The 19,111-nt window shown below is 46.7% G+C and overlaps 1 protein-coding gene and 1 non-coding gene across 4 annotated transcripts in view; both read left to right on the forward strand.

Annotated features, from left to right (window-relative positions):
- CEP295 (centrosomal protein 295) overlaps positions 1–19,111 on the forward strand; it is a 198,882-nt gene that overhangs the window by 51,886 nt on the left and 127,885 nt on the right. For all 3 annotated transcript variants that reach the window (XR_011026048.1, XM_068266808.1, XM_068266809.1), the window contains exons 15-22: positions 2,116–2,239; positions 3,537–3,722; positions 8,212–8,409; positions 10,414–10,508; positions 11,048–11,165; positions 15,715–15,930; positions 18,680–18,834; positions 18,932–19,064. Coding sequence is in view for 2 of the 3 variants with exons in the window: in XM_068266808.1 (XP_068122909.1) it covers positions 2,116–2,239; positions 3,537–3,722; positions 8,212–8,409; positions 10,414–10,508; positions 11,048–11,165; positions 15,715–15,930; positions 18,680–18,834; positions 18,932–19,064 (1,225 nt within the window). In the remaining variant the exon portion in view is untranslated. The remainder of the gene's footprint in view (positions 1–2,115; positions 2,240–3,536; positions 3,723–8,211; positions 8,410–10,413; positions 10,509–11,047; positions 11,166–15,714; positions 15,931–18,679; positions 18,835–18,931; positions 19,065–19,111) is intronic.
- On the forward strand, positions 10,599–10,672 carry LOC137555124 (small nucleolar RNA U2-19). Its single transcript, XR_011027823.1, has one exon. It is a non-coding gene; the product is annotated as a small nucleolar RNA U2-19 (small nucleolar RNA).

The following is a 19,111-nucleotide window of genomic DNA, read 5'->3' on the forward strand; positions in this document are numbered from 1 at the left end:
TATACTACTTCGCCTGAGTACGGCAATACCACGTGTGTGGCACTTTTTTGCAGCCTAACTGCGCTAAGGGGCCCAAAGTCCAATGAGCACCTTTAGGCTTTACAGGGGTGCTTACAATTTACCCCCCAAAATGTCAGGACAGTAAACACACCCCACAAATGACCCCATTTTGGAAAGTAGACACTTCAAGGTTTTCAGAGAGGGGCATGGTGAGTCCGTGGCAGATTTTTTTTTTTTTTTTTTTTTTTTTGACGCAAGTTAGAAGAAATGGAAACTTTTTTTTTTTTTTTTGTCGCAAAGTGTCATTTTCCGCTTACTTGTGACAAAAAATATCTTCTATGAACTCACTATGCCTCTCAGTGAATACTTTGGGATGTCTTCTTTCCAAAATGGGGTCATTTGGGGGGTATTTATACTATCCTGGATTTCTAGCCCCTCATGAAACATGTCAGGTTGTCAGAAAAGTCATAGATGCTTGAAAATGGGAAGATTCACTTTTTGCACCATAGTTTGTAAACGCTATAACTTTTACCCAAACCAATAAATATAGGCTGAATGGGTTTTGTTTTTTTTATCAAAAACATGTTTGTCCACATTTTTCGTGCTGCATGTATACAGAAATTTTACTTTATTTGAAAAATGTCAGCACAAAGTTAAAAAAAAATCATTTTTTTGACAAAATTCATGTCTTTTTTGATGAATATAATAAGTAAAAATCGCAGCAGCAATCAAATGGCACCAAAAGAAAGCTTTATTAGTGACAAGAAAAGGAGCCAAAATTCATTTAGGTGGTAGGTTGTATGAGCGAGCAATAAACCGTGAAAGCTGCAGTGGTCTGAATGGGAAAAAAAATGCCTGGTCCTTAAGGGGGGTAAAGCCCACGGTCCTCAAGTGGTTAAATTCTTTATGGGTTTATATGGGCTGAGAAATATTCTGCATCTGACACACTTTAATAATCTGTAGACCTTTTAAAATGACCCTAATGCCTTCACACACAGAAATTGAATTATTAAAGCACAACTGAGCTGAGAGGGTTTTGGAGGCTGCCATATTTATTTCCTTTTAAAGGACCACTATTGCGAAAATCCTAAAATGTAAAATACATGGAAACACATTCAAAGAAGTGCAATTAATAATCCATAAACTACCTTTCTCCTATGATGCTGACAGGTTTTGGACTAGTCCATCTTTTCATGGGAGATTCTCAGCATGGCCTTTATTCTTTATAAAGACACTCCCTCAAAATCATTTGTAAAAAGATGCTGGCCAGCCTCCCGGCTCGCTGCACAATTTTTTTGGCCATTGGACAGTGCAACTGCCATTCTCGAAGTACTTTTGAAATAAAGAAAACCCTGAGAATCCCCATGAGGAGATGGGCTAGTCCAAAACCTGTCGGTTCTGTTAGATTTCTACTAAGTAAAAGCAGCAGAGGGGGAAAGTAATTTATGGCTCATTTTACTCTGAAAGAAATGTACTTCTTATTTGTATGTACTTACATGTACTTATGAATTTCGCAATAGTGGATGCAGATTGCAGGACTGTCCTGCTGATCCTCTGCCTCTGATACCTTTTAGCCATAGACCCTGAGCAGTCATGCAGGTCAGGTACTCTGAATGGATTAGCCGCATGCTTGTTCAGGTGTGTGATTCAGACGCTACTGCCGCCACAGAGATCAGCAGAGCCTGTCAGGTAAGTGGTATTGTTTTAAAGGAGATAAATATGGCAGCTCTCGTACTTTTCACTTGAGGTGTATTTTAGGGCTGGTTCACACTTGGGTGCCTTTTCAGTGCTTTGCTGATTGCCAGCAATCAGCAGAGCGCTGTTGCTAATGTATCCCTAGAGCAGGGGTACCCATTAGGTAGATCATGGTAGATCCCAAACCTTATGGATCATTCTCACCGCAGTGTTTGCTTCTGCGTAAATCGCAGTTGTGCAGCATGCAGCACTTTGGGGGTGATCACGCTGTGATTCTTCTATTGAACGGAAATCGCAATGCAAATCGGGGCAAAATGGCAATCGTGATTTGCGGTCTGTGTGGGAACTAGCTATAAATGTTACCTGTTTTGCGTGTATTTACTAATGTAGATGTGTGTTTTTTGCTCTTGTGCTTTGAAGCTGGAAGAGGACAGACCGTCATCTGACTTCAGCCACATTCCCAAGGAGGAGCGCTACCAGTTCATGTCTGCGCTACTAAAGGCGCTGGAAGACAGCAGCCAGGAGGAGCTCACACTGGAGCACAGTAAGTGCAGCGCATCCTTCTGACCAGTAGAGGGGGTCATTGCGTGGCTAATAATTCTGGCTTGACACCAGTGTAGTAATAGTTCACTAATGGATAAAGAGGGCATTTCTCATTCCCCACCATAAGAAACTTCTTCCCTTCGGGAGTTGTCAGGTGTGAAGTCGCCACTATCGGGGGGGAAAAATACTGTATATACTCTAATACATATCGACCTAGTGTATAAGTTGACTCCAATATTCAACCCTCTTAACCTCCTTAGCGGTAACCCCGTGCTGGACACGGGGTAAGCCGCCGGAGGGTGCCGCTCAGGCCCTGCTGGGCCGATTTTCATAATTTTTTTTTGCTGGACGCAGCTAGCACTTTGCTAGCTGCGCCAGCACTCTGATCGCCGCCGGCCCCCGCCCGATCGCCGCTATTTGCTGCGGCGCGCGCCCCCCCCCCCAGACCCCAGCGCTGCCTGGCCAATCAGTGCCAGGCAGCGCCGAGGGGTGGCCCGGGACTCCCAATGACGTCCCGACGTCAGTGACGTCGGTGACGTCATCCCGCCCCGTCGCCATGGCGACGGGGGAAGCCCGCCAGGAAATCCCGTTCTATGAACGGGATTTCCTGATCGGAGATCGCCGAAGGCGATCGAAGCGGGCGGGGGGATGCCGCTCAGCAGCGGCTATCATGTAGCGAGCCCTCGGCTCGCTACATGATTAAAAAAAAAAAATTTAAAAAAAACTGCTGCGCTCCCTCCTGGCGGTATTTTTCATACCGCCAAGGAGGTTAAGCTGGAATTTATTGACTCAAGTATAAGTCTATCCAGCAAAGTTAATGGCTGCACTTGGGGCTCAGGAGGGGTTAATGACTGCACTGCATACAGTATTGCAGCCATTAACCCCATCCTGTCCCTTAAGTGCAGCCAATAACTCCTCCAGGCCCCCAAGTGCTGCAATAATTCACTCCCCTTCCTGCAGCCCAGTATTCCCCCGCACCGCCCCTCTCCTTGTTAATTGTTGTGGCCAGAGGACTTTTAGACCTGTGTTTTCTTGGCATTTCCTTTCCTCAAAGTATCGCCACAAGATAAATTGCTGCAAATGGGAATGTCACTATTAGTACACCCATTACTCATTGTGCTCAGTGTTGCCCGTGACTCGTGTATAGGTCGACCCCTATACTTTTATGAAGTGAATCAGACCTAAATTTCTAGTCTTATACTCGAGTATTTATGGTACTTGCATGTAGTTTTTGACATTTGTAGTACACTATAGGCTTGGTTAAGAGGCCATCCAATGACAGTGTTATTTGTGTGCAGGTAATGACCTTGGTGGCAACGTGAGGCATCCACAGAGATGGAGACCTTCCAAGCCGCCCGTCACTAAAACCAAACTAGGGCCCTTCCTTGAGCAGCATGAGCTGAGTGCCATCCTGGAAGTGGAGACCCCCACCAGTGGGCGGCGCTCTAGTGCAGGACTGGCTGACAGCAGCGTCCATCTACCAAGTAAGTCAGCTCTGTGCTGGTGCCTGCATTGAATGGAATCGTTAAAATGAAGTGTTTTGTTTAGATAAATTTTATATTAAAATCTTATGGGGGTTGGAGTATATCTTTTAAATGGGTTTCCTGTGCCAGTGACAACTCTCTGGAGGCTGAGGGTTCCCTATCTGGGAGACAGATAAGGACAACTGAGGCTTTAAGGCTAAGCTGCAGGGCCGCACAACACAGCACACTAGTGATTTTTCACACACATCCCCTCCCCTCCCCCCCCCCCCCCCCCCCCCCCCACCAACAGAGCTCCCTGATGGTGGGGTCTGATCCGCCCCCATAGTGTTTGTTTGTTTGTTTTTTTAAATAAATTTGTCTAATATGTTTTTTTTTTTTTTTTTTCCCAAACCCTTCCCGCTCCCCAGCCAGCCAATCCCGGCGATCATCTGTCATAGGCTTCTGCCTATGAGAGCCGATCGCTCTCTAGTGTCCCAGGGGGACAGCCGTGTGACACGGCTGTCCCCAGTACAGCGCTGCTGCAGATAGCAGCGCTGTACAGTTATTAGACAGCGGTTTCGCCATCTAACAGTCTCCGAGCGGCAATTCCTGGAACTCCACCTTCCATGCAGGAGATGCGCGGGCACCCTGCGCGTGATCTCCTGCAGTAGTCGGCACCATGATTTGACGCCAATTGGCGTTTGGTGGTCCTGGGGCTGCTGCCGCGGTCACGCCAATTGGCGTGATGCGGTCTTCAGGAGTTAAACAATTTGGCTGCAGTAGTGTCATTCACACCAGAAACAAGCATGCAGCTAATCTAGTCAGATCTGACAATAATGTCAGAAACGCCTGATCTGCTGCATGCTTGTTCAGGGTCTATGGCTGAAAGTGTTAGGGCTCTTTCACATTAGGGCAGATTTTCTGCGTTTCAACGCAAAGGATAAAGTTTGCGTTACCCAAGGTGAAATGAAAGTCCATAGACTTTCATTTTAGCTTTCACATATAACGCAGCCTTTTTGTGCGTTGCGTTCCACTGCACCCAGGCGCAGTTTTTTGGCCAACGCTAGCTTTATGCGTTACAATGTTAGTCAATGTAAAACGCACACTATGCGCGTTTTTAATCCGTTAACGCAGGCAATCAGTCCCAGAATGCAACAGAGGAACAATGTAGAAAGTTGACAACTAAAAGAAAAAAAAATTACCTGCGTTTTTCTATGTGCAGTAACGCATTGAAAACGGATTAAAAACGCACACTCACTGCAGTGCAACGCATATCAAAACGCAGTAAAAGGCATACAACAAAACGTATGCTTTGAGCGTTCTCCAACGAAAGCTCTGATGTGAAAGAGCCCTTAGAGGCAGAGGATCAGCAGGAGAGTCAGGTAGCTGGTATTGTCTAAAAGGCAATAAATATAGCAGCCTCCATATCCCTCTCACTTCAGTTGCCCTTTAAAGCCTGTGAGGATCTGAGACGGTCTTCTCCTCCCCACCTCCATCTTGAGCTGTAGAATCACATTGCATTTTAGGGAGGACTATCAGATTTTTAATAAGCAGATATTAGACGTGCCCTTTTATGGGGCCTTGTCTCAGAGGGGGAAGCCTCAGGCTAGGGTCACATATAGAATAGCGGTTTTTCTGGCGTTTTCCGCAGGTGCGTTTGCGTTAGGGTAATGTGTTTTTGATGCGTTCGCCTTTTTGTGGGTTTGTTTACGTAGATGCGTTTTTCATGCGTGCGTTTGTACAAGTTTGTGGTTCGCTAATAGAAAACGCATATACATTTTCTATGTTTTTTTGTTTTTTTTTTTAATTAAATATATGCAAATCATTAGGAAGATAAGAGGAAGCGGAAACGCATCAGAGATCTTTAATTTTTAATTAAAAACGCTGCAGTCAACTCATGAGAAACACAACGAATATGCGTTACCATAGACTCGCATTATGTGCGTTTTGGCAGCCAGCCTGCATATTATGCAAAACTGCAAACGTCTGCAGAATGCTTACTGTAATTACACATAGAAAACACGTACACATATTTTACATGTGTTTTTTCCTGCGGCCCATAGACTTCCATTGCTGCATAAAACGCAGCAGTTTCTGCTATGTGTGCACCCGGCCTCAGGATAATCCAGAGGCTTCTTCCACCAACTCAGTGCTGGGACCCCCGGAACACTTCCCTATGCCTGATTTACAGTCTAAAATATATCACAGGTGGCGACATCTTTAGTGCTGTCGGGTGCATTGCTGCAAAATATTTAACTTTTTGTTCCGAAGCCAGTAGAAATAATATCTGGTCTCCCCGAATGCTCTCGGAGGAATATTCCAAACCTATAAGTAGCATGGGCTGGGACATCACTGAGGATGGGGTTATATATCCATTTATATAATATATAGGTATAGGAAGTTTCTAGTGCTATAATTAGGATAATGTTAAAGTGGGTATAATTAACTGCATTCCACTTAATGGCTGCCTTGACTGAGTTTCATCCAGCAGGGGTGCCCAGCTTAGTCTGCAGACTTGGGGCTTCATAACTAGACTTACATTTTCCATAGCTATTTCTCATCTGGGCCTTCCATGTACTTAAAATGCTTGCCAATGAAACCAGCAGGTGGCGCTCTAAGAAAAAAAAAATTAATTTGGCAGATTTTCTTGAAAAATTACTTTCAAAGTTCTACTGAGCTCTGGTCACGTTTTTATTAAAGGGGTAAAACAAAGTTACTTTCCTACTGTCACTGTAATTTACAGTACTGCATACCATGTACATGAAATGTGAAAGGTGACACTGCGCCTGAGGGATCGTGTTAAGATCTCTGTGGGCAACTGTGTATGTGGGCGCAGGGGCGCCGCCAGGCACCAAGCAGGCCAAGCAGCTGCTTGGGGCCTCATGTTTTTAGGGGCCTCGGAGACTCTGTGACGTCACACTGTTGTCCGCACTGGGCTGGCCACGGTGTCTAATAGACGCCGCGTCAGTTCATAGCCCGCAGCCCCGCTCCAGCCTGCATAGTCTTCTGGCAGGCAGAGCAGGGTTACGGGAAGATGGCGTTTGAAGCCCTGTACTGGAGACTATTTGTGTCACCAGTACAGGGCTTCGGACGCCATCTTCCCGTAGCCCTGCTATTCCATTCAGCGTGGGCGATTGCAGGAGCAAGATCGTCTGGGGGAGCTGCACACCAGAGGCCGGTGCTCCAAACAGCCGGGAGGTGAGTAAATTAATTTTTTTTTTTTTGCAGGTGAAATGTTGCCCACATTGCGTTTGTTTTATGCTGAAATGTTGCTGAAATGTTGCCCAATTATGTTTGTTTTCTGCTGAAATGTTGCCCACATTGCGTTTTTTGGTGTCTGGGGTAACTGTTGCTGCATTTATTATTTAATGGTCATAGTTGGCTATATTTGCTGCTTTGGGGTTACGGTTACGTTCCGCCCATACAATGTCATGGCCTCGCCCATTTTGTGGCGCGGCGCGCTATGCATGCCGCGAACACCCTTCCACGCCCATTTTACGTGCACCACGAACAACCCCCCTCCAGTCCCACCTACACCCACATGTCATGGCCACGCCCACTTTCTGTGGAATAGCCACGCCCATTTTTTGCTGCTGCAGGATAGGGCAACTTCCTGCAGTCCGCTTGGGGCCGCAAAAAACTTAGCTGCACCCCTGTGTGGGCGTTTGTGCATGCAGTTTCGTACCTTAATGCATTTTTATTTTCCTTACTACCTTGTGTATTTTGTGTTTTTATGACCATCTTCAAGGAAGATTTAAAAAAAAAAAAATCTCTCTTAGAAAATGGATCAACAGAGTAACCAAGCAGCTCAGGGTGACCCAAACCACTAGGAATGTATAGGGGGATAAGAGACCGAAAAGCCTTCCTACTAATAAGCAATGCTTGGTGGAATCTGCCTTCTTAAAACAGAAGGAAATTTGTAATAATTCAGCTATAAGTGAACATTTGTGGATACCCACAATGCTCCACTACTGAATATGCAAATTAGCCCTTTTCACCAGGAGTCTGAGTCGGGGCAATTTTGGGCACCTGGAGTTGGAGTCAGTCGGTGATTTCATAAACATCGGAGTCGGATGATTTTTGTGCAAAATCCACAACCCTGTTAAGTATTAGCCCAGGCATGCGCAAACTTGGCCCTCCAGCTGTTAAGGAACTACAAGTCCCACAATGCATTTGCCTTTGAGTCATGACTGTGGCTGTAAGACTCCTGCAATGCATTGTGGGACTTGTAGTTCCTTAACAGCTGGAGAGCCAAGTTTGCGCATGCCTGTATTAGACTAAGGAGTTGGAGCCATTTTGGTTACCCGGAGTCGGAGTCGTGGTTTCATAAACTGAAGAGTCAGAGTTGGAAGATTTTTGTACCGACTCCACAGCCCTGCTTTTCACCCTTGTAAGCCAGGCAAGCATCCAGAACCGCTGGTGTATAGCAAGCCTATAGCTTTAAATGTTACACAGTCATATCAAACCCACATGCTATCTTATAAACTGTCACTTTTCTGTTGTACTTCAGTCCAGGATGGTGTTCCACCACTGTCTGAAGCTCCTATTTGTCAGCTGGACACGAGCAAGAACAGGACTGACCCGGATACCGGTCACAGAGAACTTGACCTGTCTGCATTCTCCTCCAGCAGCATGGACCGGAGTTCTGACCGCAGCAAGCTGTCCTGGAGAGAAATGCTGTCGCTGTCACGTGTTCCCAGCCACTCAGGTAGATGTCACGCATGAGTGATTCCTGGAAGTATTTCATGAAGTGATATGGTAACATCCAGACTGCATTTGTTATCACATGGCCTGTGGACAAGGCTGTTTACCAATATTGTCCTTTGACTTTTGGATTATTTTGGCTGTTTGGTATAATGGTACATCTCTATCTATTAAACAGATTCTGCATTCCTGTGCGAAACTGATGTTTTCAGGTTGTGTTTTGAAGTGCTGGTTGATTGTACAACGTTGAAGTTTGCCTGCTGTGCTCTGGCAGGCTGACCGTTGCACTTATCTTATCTGCTGGGTGTGCGTCCACAAATCCAAGTTTTAACTGGTCTGCAAGCCAGACGACGGATTAGAATATAAAATACTTTGCACAAGTATTTACCCCAACAGGCCTGAAAATGGGGCATAGAAAGGGCAGAATTGCCTGTGTAATGCTGGAAGAAACTTGTCTGCAAAGATTTGTAATGTTTCACACCACACCCAACCAAGTCAGCTCTGACACTGGAGCCGTTTATATCCAAACTGAGACATTGGAGGTGTTTATATCAAAACTGAAAAGTCACCTGCTCAGCCTGGCATTCATGATCACATGGCTTTCCCCCTGTAACGCATCACACATCGCAGCTGTGTACTGATCTGAGACAAGCTTATGTGCTTTGGGTCCTATGGGAGAAAAAACGCCTTATGAATGTGGTGTTATTTCCATGCAAAGGAGGTCTTGCTTTGTACTGACTCGTGGGCCCCCCACTTTCTTTTGTTTTGATCCTTTTAGTATGTTTAATGCAGAATTGGTCTGGAATGAAACTCAATATAAAGTTTTTTCCTACTGCTTATTGCCCATTCAGTTCCTAATCACTTTTTTGCCCCAAAGTAATGTCATCTATGTAAAGATGACAAGTTCCCAACCCCCATATTGAGAAAGTGTGGCACTTTGCTAGGGAGGGTCATTGAGATACAAATAATTCCAAGTTTATTCAGGACTATGCACACTTTGTATGTAAATGTATGCAGCTTGAAAACTAATTCTTTCATTGTGGAATTTGATTTCTCCACTTTCATACTTCATGCATTTGCATAATCCTGTATCAACTTGGAAATACTTTATCTTTCGCATTGACCGTCAACAGTGGCTAGATATTGTAATGGTTAAAGGGAAGGTTCAGGGACTGTCTAAAAAAAAAAAAAAAATCTGCATCCACTTACCTGGGGCTCCCTCCAGCCCGTGGCAGGCAGGAGGTGCCCTCGGCGCCGCTCCGCAGGCTGCCGGTGGTCTCCGGTGGCCGACCTGGCCAGGCCGGCGGCCAGGTCGGGCTCCTTCCACGTTCCAAAATGCGCCTCACTGCGGCGCGCTGACGTCATCGGACGTCCTCCGGGCTGTACTGCGCAGGCTCACAACTACTGAGCCTGCGCAGTAAAGCCCGGAGGACGTCCGATGACGTCAGCGCGCCGCAGTGAGGCGCATTTTGGAACGCGGAAGGAGCCCGACCTGGCCGCCGGCCTGGTCGGGTCGGCCACCGGAGACCACCGGCAGCCTGTGGAGCGGCTCCGAGGGCACCTCCTGCCTGCCACGGGCTGGAGAAAGCCCCAGGTAAGTGGATGCGGATTTTTTTTTTTTTTTTTTTTTTTAGACAGTCCCTGAACCTTCCCTTTAAGGGTTCTGCCTCTGACACAGACCTGGGTTCAGAACTCGGCTCTTCCTATTCAGTAAGCCAGCACCTATTTAGTAAGGAGTTCTTTGGGCAAGACTCACTAATACTGCTACTGCCTACGGAGTGCGCTCTAGTGGCTGCCTCGCCAGCGCTTTGAGTCCGACAGGAGAAAAGCACTATACAAAAAAGGAACTATTATCCTGCAAGTGATCGTTTTGTTATACTCTCACTTCACTGGTTCTCCATAACATAACTAGGTAGCTACTTGCACAAGTTTTTATGTAATCTTATTGGATATTGTGTGTTGTTTGTTTGTTTGTTTTTTGGATTAAAACTTTTTTTATTTCATTTAGATCACCCACATACTCCAGCAGCATTCAGCTTTCCAACAGGAGGCAGAGCGGAGCCTTTCAGTGACCTTATGGTTCCAGAGGGGGCAGCATTGCCTGTGAGTGTTACATAAAACATTGGGCCTTTAACTTTTATAATGAGCCATCTGCTATCTGAGGGTTTTTTCTTCAATTGGGAGAGAAAAAACAACCGATGATGAAAAAGCAGCCAAATCTGAAGACCAGCCAGCTGGGCTGGTATGTGATCTTGCTTGTCCCGAGAGGCAAGTCATATCTGATATTTCTGACATTGTATATGGAGATGCGTGTGTGTTTGCGTGTGTGTTTGCGTGTGTGTTTGCGTGTGTGTTTGCGTGTGTGTTTGCGTGTGTGTTTGCGTGTGTGTGTGCGTGTGTTTGCGCGTGTGTGTGTGCGTGTGTTTGCGCGTGTGTGTGTGCGTGTGTGCGCCTCTTGTGTTTTTTTTTTTTTGTTTTTTTGTTTTTTTGTACCTGAGCTATGATGACCAGTATATACCCCAGAATTAAACCATGGTGGTTTCTACACTTGATCTGAGCTCAGGCAGATGTGTACAGAAGATGATGATGATGATGATGATGATGATGATGATGATATCTTGGCTAATGGTATCTTTATATAGGGAGCTGTAACGCATGGACTCAGCCCAGAAGCCATTGGAGACTATTTGTCTACAACTACCCTGTCAACTGGCAGTTTCCTAACTAGTGAGAAGGCCGATTCAAGTCCTGCCAATTCCGGTTTGTATTTGCAGAGGATTTCTGTACTATACTTCAAAACCATCCCAATTCAATGAACCCTTAAAAGGATCGAGCCTCTCAAAATTCTATTTCTGTGTAAGGTGGAGTCTGCTGAAGCCCAGTGACTCTCCGACTATTAGGGATTGTGCCTGAGATGCTAATATTTTTGAGATTGCAGAAACCAACCCTACTACCTTCCTTAGTCATTTGTGGGCTTAAATGGTGTAATCTTTTGGGCCCATCACTGCAGGTTTTTACGTTTTTAGGAGACTCCAGTGGTTCTTTGACCAACCCATGTCTTGTCTTTTGGTGGAATCTGGTGTGCCCAGTGACTTTTCACCATCTCTTGCCTCTTGTGGACTCCCATGGGGAAATCTGGTGGGCTCAGTGACTTGCCACAATTTTATATCTCTTGGGGACTCCCATGATGGAATCTGGCTGGCATGAAGACTCTACAACTTTTTAGGGTCTTGGAGGTTTTATCCAGTCTTAATTCCATAGATTTCAAGTGCATCAGGTCAGTGATATGCTAATATAGCTTTACTGGAGTTTGTGCTTGCCTTAAGCCATTGTGAGGAGGTGCTTTCACCCTCTTGGCTCAAAAAGGAATGATTGCATAGGGACATAAAAACACTCAAAGGCTGGACTACAGAGTTGGTGGGGGGAAAGCAGCTTATTGGCTAATATAATAAGGGGGTGGAGAATCTCTCCTATTCAATCCATATAGTTTGGCACACTTTTCTACTCTATTCATTCTTGTAGGGATGTTAGGGAGACGTTTTGTTTTATCTTTAGTTTAAGGGCCCATTTCCACTAGCCGGAACTTCCTGGTCTGCGGGTACGCAGACAAATCCCAGAAGCCACACCATGCACGCCTATGGTATTCGCTGCTGCCTGCACGGAAAAATGCTGCAATCACTAAGGCAAGCAATTCAGACGGCGGCAGCATTATGCCCTATGGCAGAGCTTCCCCGCGTGATTTGCTTGCGGGGAAAGTCTGCAGATACGGCCCGATTTCTGCAGCAGGTGTCAGACGCAATGCCCGCAGGCCGAGTGCAGCTCTCCTTGCCATTTTAAAGGGACTCGCCGCCGTCCTACGCAGCTTCGGGAACCGGCTCCCGTCACTGACGTCAGTCGCGGCCAGCTACGCAGGAGAAGTGTGCCCTCTAAATATCTTTCCAGCGGCCGCTTGAGTGATACGCAAACCGCGCACTTCTCTTACGTTAGACTGGCTCCGACTGACGGAAGTGCAGAGACCCGGTTCCCGAAGCTGCAGGCAGCAGAGGACGGCGGCATGGGAGCGATCCGAGCAGCTGGCGCCAGAGCAGGCCCCATGTATGTATGAATCTCTTTTTTTTTTTTTTTTTCCCAGCTCTGGTACACTTTAACTGGCTCTCGAGAGCTTCAAATGTGCATCATTGTAAAGAGTAAAAGCACAGCACACTACCTTCCCATACAGAGGAGAACACCAGTGGCAGAGTTTCTGATTGAAACATTGTCAGTTTGAGCTGCGGGGCAGCAATAAATGCGCCCCCCCCCGCAAAAAAAAATTTTTTTAGCATGGAGCCCACTTCTACAATCCAAACCTCTCATCCTCCCCATGTGGCTGGTAAAGGTAAAACACACACACACCACACACCACACACCACACACACACACCACACACACACACCACACACACACACCACACACACACACACACACACACACACACACACACACACACACACACACACACACACACACACACACACACACACACACACACACACACACACACACCACACACACCACACACACACCACACACACACCACACACACACACCACACACACACCACACACACACACCACACACACACCACACACACACACCACACACACACACACCACACACACACACACCACACACACACCACACACACACCACACACACACCACACACACACCACACACACACACACACACACACACACACACACACAACTCCTGTCTCTCTCTCTTCAACCCCTCCCCCCTTCTTTCCCAACACAATGGCCTCTGTTCATAAAGCATTCCCGCATGCGGTAATGCTCAAAAAAGCAGACTTTACCGACCATTTAGCAAAGTGTCCATTCATAAAGGCTGTTTCCGCATGAAAAGCTATAATTCCTGAGCACTGCGGGGAAATTACCGCCTTATGCGGTGATTATCTCAACACATGTCACTAAAGGTGGCCATACACTGGCCCGATTTGCGCCCGTTTCGACAGCAGATTCGATCACTGGGATCGAATCTGCTGCCAATCGTTCACGCTACACGCCGAATTTCGATCCATTCCGTCCGATCCCATCGATCGCGCCGTGCGGAAAATAACCGTCGATCGCCCGCGGGTAAAGAGCGCATCGCTAGCGGCGTTCGAGTGCCCGACGACCGACGCAATAGAGCCGCATACATTACCTGCTCCGCCGACGCGACTCCCGGGTCTCCGCTCTTCTTCTCCGTCTCCGCTCTGCTCTGGTCTCCGGCCCTTCTTCCTGTCCCGGCAGGAGGTTTAAACAGTAGAGGGCGCTCTACTGTTTAAACTTCCCCCAGACAGGAAGAAGGGAAGCATGCCGGAGACCAGAGCAGACCAGAGCGGAGACGGAGAAGAAGAGCGGTGACCGGGGGCAGTCGCACCAGCGGAGCAGGTAATGTATGCGGGCGGGGGGAGCGGCGGCAGCACCACCACAACAGATTGTGAACGGTTTCAGCCTGAAACCGTTCACAATCTGTTTGCAGTAAAGGCAGCAATACAATCCCTCTCTGATCAGATTCGAACAGATAGGGATCTGTCTGTTGGTCGAATCTGATGGGAAATCGACCAGTGTATGGCTACCTTAAAGGTGGCCATACACTGGCCCGATTCCCGGCCGTTTCGACAGCAGATTCGATCCTGGGATCGAATCTGCTGCCAATCGTTCGCGGTAAACGCCGCCGACGATCCGATTTCCTCCCGAAATCGGATCGGTCCGTCGATCGCGCCGTGCGGGAAATTACCCTCGATCGCCCGCGGGTAAAGTGCGCGTCGCTAGCGGCGGCCGATCCGATGAAAAATACATTACCTGATGCGGGCTCCCGGGCGTCTTCTCCGCATCTTCTCAGCGCTGCACCCGCTCCATCCCGGCGCTTCCTGGGTCACTGCAGTGACCCAGGAAGTTCAAATAGAGGGCGCTCTATTTGAACTTCCTGGTCACGGAGTGACACAGGAAGCGCCGAGATGGAGCAAGAACAGAGCGGTGCAGCGTGGAGAAGATGCCCGGGAGCCAGCGTCAGGTAATGTATGCGCGGGGGGAGGACAGGCGGCAGGAGCAGCTGAACAGATTGTGATCGGTTTCAGGCTGAAATCGATTCACAATCTGTTTGCAGTAAAGGCAGCCATACGATCCCTATCTGATCAGATTCGATCAGATAGGGATCTGTCAGCTGGTCGATCTGATGGCACATCGACCAGTGTATGGCTGCCTTAAATGTCAATTCATAAAGATTAGAGCAAGCGGAATTGGGACTGGGAGGGAGAATACCGGCTTTTTAGAAAAGGAGATAAGCCAGTGATAACAGGCAAGCTAATGGGGACAGACCTCCCAGGCAGCAGCAGTGAGAGCAGAACAAAAAAAGGCATCCCAGAATACCCAGGCTGTTTTTTTTAACCCCTTGGGTACCTGTTTTTAGATAAATTTCACATCAGAAAGCCTGCATGTGTAACATTTCTTGGAAGTTCTTCTAAGCTGCAGCAATTAAACAGATTGTTTAGAAAGACTATTAGACAGATTCAGAGAAGATTCGGGGCAAGGAGAGGCAGTTTCAAAAAGAAAAAAATGCACATCTAAAGGGAAGTTGGGGCTGCCTCCTTTATAGTAACTCTGTCTCTGCACAGAGAAAATGTAACAACTCAGCAGCACCGCTAGTTTAGTGCGGGAATTCCCCGACCTTTAATCGCAAGTGTAAACTTTTTTTATGAATTAGCACAAGTCTAAAATACCGATGCTGTGTTTTCCCTCCAAGATTTTTTTTATTTCCACAAATGTTTTTATGAATGGAGCCCATTCTCTACACATAGCGGAGTAGTGTAATATTTACCAGCTTCAGCTGTCTCTTCTGTTCTTCCTTTCGGTCACATGCTGCTACCAGATCACATGACATGCCTTTTCCAGATCACATGACCTGCCTCAGGAGCCAGAGTTATGCAGCATAGTGTGTGTGGTTGTGAGGAAGATCAGAGGAGAACCAAAGCAACTCTGGAGCAGGTAAACATTAAACTGCTCCACTGCGCTACTCTGCAGAAGTGGGGGGGGGGGGGGGGGAATCAGGCCCTCACGGTCGCTATAGTCATGCCATTTAGTTTGAGACCGTTCAATAAATGTGAAATCTTGATTTAAAAAAAAATTGTCCTGCGACGGTTTTAGATTTTGGCCCCTCACATGATTGACTTTGACACGCCTGCTCTAACACTATTGAAGTATCATCATGTACACAAAAGGTTCCACAAATGGCTGCCTATCCAATCCAAATCCTTTTGTTCTTCTTTTCAGATGCCCTGTCAGATTTACAGAGATGTAACTATTCTGCTATCAGGGAAGCTCATGAGGGAGGCTTCAGTCCTTCAGCAGCCAATAGGGAGATGCAGCCTGACATGAGATGGCGGGACTATCTACATCCAGCGGAGGAGCGCAGCCACATCCAGCAGATCATTGACAAATACACCAAAGACCTCTCTGTGTCGCTCCAGAGGAGCCTGAGCTTCCGATGTACGTAAATAACCCTTTAATCTCTGATTTGTATACTGAATCATCTCCAATTGAAGATATATCCATTGCATTGGCACATTCAGTGCAATTTTATTCCTGTCGTCACATTGTATCTGGCACAATGGCCTCAATTCACTAAGCAGGTTAGACTACAGTCTACTGATGGTTTTTAGTCTACTGATGGTTTGGTGTAATGTTTTAAGCCCCGTCTACACGAAGCGATCCGGCGGCTCGATTAGCCGCCGGATCGCCTCTGCCACGTACCCGGCGCGTCCCCCGCTCGCCCACCCGCGTGTGCGTCGTATTCGATTGGGGCAGCACGGTGCCGTAGTGGTTAGCGCTCTTGCCTTGCAACGCTGGGTCCCTGGTTTGAATCCCAGCCAGGTCAACATCTGCAAGGAGTTTGTATGTTCTCCCCGTGTCTGCGTGGGTTTCCTCCGGGTACTCCGGTTTCCTCCCACATCCCAAAAACATACAGATAAGTTAATTGGCTTCCCCCTAAAATTGGCCCTAGACTACGAATACAAGCACTACACAATACATACATAGACATAGTACTATGGTAGGGACTAGATTGTGAGCTCCTCTGAGGAACAGTTAAGTGACAAGACAATATATACTCTGTACAGCGCTGCGGAATATGTCGGCACTATATAAATACTATAGTAATCCCCGCTCGTCCCTGCGCCGCGACTGCTTATCTTCCGCTCGATTCCCTGCCATTGTCCCCTCGTGGGGAATGAGCAGGGAATCGGCGGTGGCGAGATCCGACCTGTCGGATCTTATCAATCGAGCCGCATCAGCGGCTCGATAAGTCACGTCGCTCCGTGTAGACCAGGGGTGCCCATTAGGTATCTACCGGTAGATCTCGAAGGCCTTCATGGTAGATCCCGACCCCACTACATTTTCCATTCTGTATATACAAGTAAAACAAAAGTTTGCTTTCCTAAAACAGAAAGAATTTGCGATAATTCAGGTTGGAGTGAGCTTGAGATGTCTCCCAGGCACCACTGCTGAATATATGCAAATTAACCATTGTACCCTTAGAAGCTAAACACACCTCCAGAACCGCTGGAATGCAATGATGTGTCAGCTTGTTAATATGTACAGAGCCATAATAATCCAACATGCATACAGACTGTTTCGGATTGTTTGATCCTCATCAGTGCATGGCATGGATTAATTTGGCTCTATGGAGTAGGGCTTGTAAAGTGTAACCACGCCCACTTTTTATGATCTAGATTAGACCAGCTAATTTCTTGAAGGTAAAGTAATTCTGTGAGGTATTTTAGATGCGAGGATGGAACCTTTCGAATTCATTATGCTGGAGTTTATTTGTATGCAGAGGAGCTCATCAGAGCAGAGGGATGTCAGTCATAGCTACTTGTTTGTGAATTGCATCTTTTGATCATTTCCCCTGCTTTACCCACCTAATTACCAAATGGTTTAGACCAGGTCTAAATACAGGTCTAAAACATTTGGTAATAGTGAATTCCCATTTGATGCAACTGACCAAACCATCAGACTAAAAACCATCAGTAGACTATTCTAAACTGCTTCGTGAATTAAGGCCAATCCTGTGGTCAGATGCAGAAGCAATGTCGGTCATTCATGCCATAGATACTGACCTCCAGAGGTAGAAGACTGAACTGCAGAGCTTGCTACATTACTGAAAGCCCAACCAAACTTTTGACACTGAACTATACAGCATGTTACAGAGGTAGTGCTTGAGATTTGTGATTTCTCTCATGGAGTTCTAGGAAGAAAGACAGAGTTGATGCACTGTATGGTTGTGTGTTACACTATGCATGTTCTAGGGCCACAGTTGGGACATGTATGAACTCTGAGGAGCCTCTGCGTGGTGTATGTGCCTACGCAAAATGCAGTTTTTTTTTTTTGTTTTTTTTTTTTGCAAACTTAGATCTTAACTTTTAAAGTTACCGTGAAGTAAGCTATTTAAAAAAAATTAAGTTAGACGCTCTCCTAAGCCTACTGAAAAGGACATACGGGATATCACCAGTTAAATAATTCACCCGTCTCACCCTTTATATTGGATGCTGGACATAGAAAAAATTAGAGGAGCTCAGGGTATATGCAAATATATAAGAATTTATTCATCAATTACCAGCGTAGAAAACACACTAAGCCTTCCTGGTCCTCGGCTGTGTCCTTGTTCCACCACTGACAACCAGATTTGACAAAAATGTCAAACACCTGATCTGCATGCATGCTCTGGTTCTATGGCTAAAAGTATTAGAGGAAAGGGTATCGGCAAGACGGCCAGGCAACCGGTATTGCTTAAAAGAGAACTGTAGTGGGAGGTATATAGAGGCTGCCATGTTTTCTTTTTAAGCAATACCAGTTGCCTGGCTATCCTGCTGATCCTCTGCCTCTAATACATTTTCCCTAGACCCTGAACAAGCATGCAGCAGATCTGACAAGATTAGCTGCATGCTTGTTTTTGGTGTGATTCTGTAGGCAGATAGCTCAGCAGGGCTGCCAGGTAACTGGTATTGCTTAAAAGGAAATAAATATGGCAACCTCCATATCCCACTGACTTCAGGTCCATTAAAGGTGTGTGGCAAAATCAATGAACCCTTTACACACTCTCATGCAAATACTGCAGGCCAACTTTCCAGGCACTACTGCAGAAAAGTATGAGTCTTTTTAGTTTTTTTTTCATTCTTTAGGTGGTTGAGGGATGCATTTAACCAAGAGAACAATGTATCATTCTTTAAACTCCTTGTAGCTCCTGAGGCGGCTCTGGATATATCTGCTACTGACAGTCACTTTCCCACGACCTTCTACCCTCTGGATCCAAAACCAGACTGTGACCTGTCCTCTTCATCCTTTGCTCCCTCAGTCCGCACTGGTAGTTCTCCGTACATCGGTGATGTCAGCCAGGTAGGACTTCCTGATCTTTGCTGCATTCTGAGCATATTGCATGTGAGTCCATTTCTTTGCTTGTCCGGCACATTAATCAGATACTGTCTGTTCCTAGGGCTCCCGTAACACCAGCAGCCGGGATCAGCTGTCTCACAGGAGTCCTTCGGTGTGCAGCAGTGCTGGTATAACACTGCCTCACAGCACAGACTTTGCTACAAGGTCACCAGGAATTATGCCTGAGGCTGCAGGTGAGTATGTAGGCCTTATTTCTCAAGAAAGGCCATGATACATGTGT

The sequence above is a fragment of the Hyperolius riggenbachi genome, chromosome 2 (assembly GCF_040937935.1).
Source record: "Hyperolius riggenbachi isolate aHypRig1 chromosome 2, aHypRig1.pri, whole genome shotgun sequence".
NCBI classification, from domain to species: Eukaryota; Metazoa; Chordata; class Amphibia; order Anura; family Hyperoliidae; genus Hyperolius; species Hyperolius riggenbachi.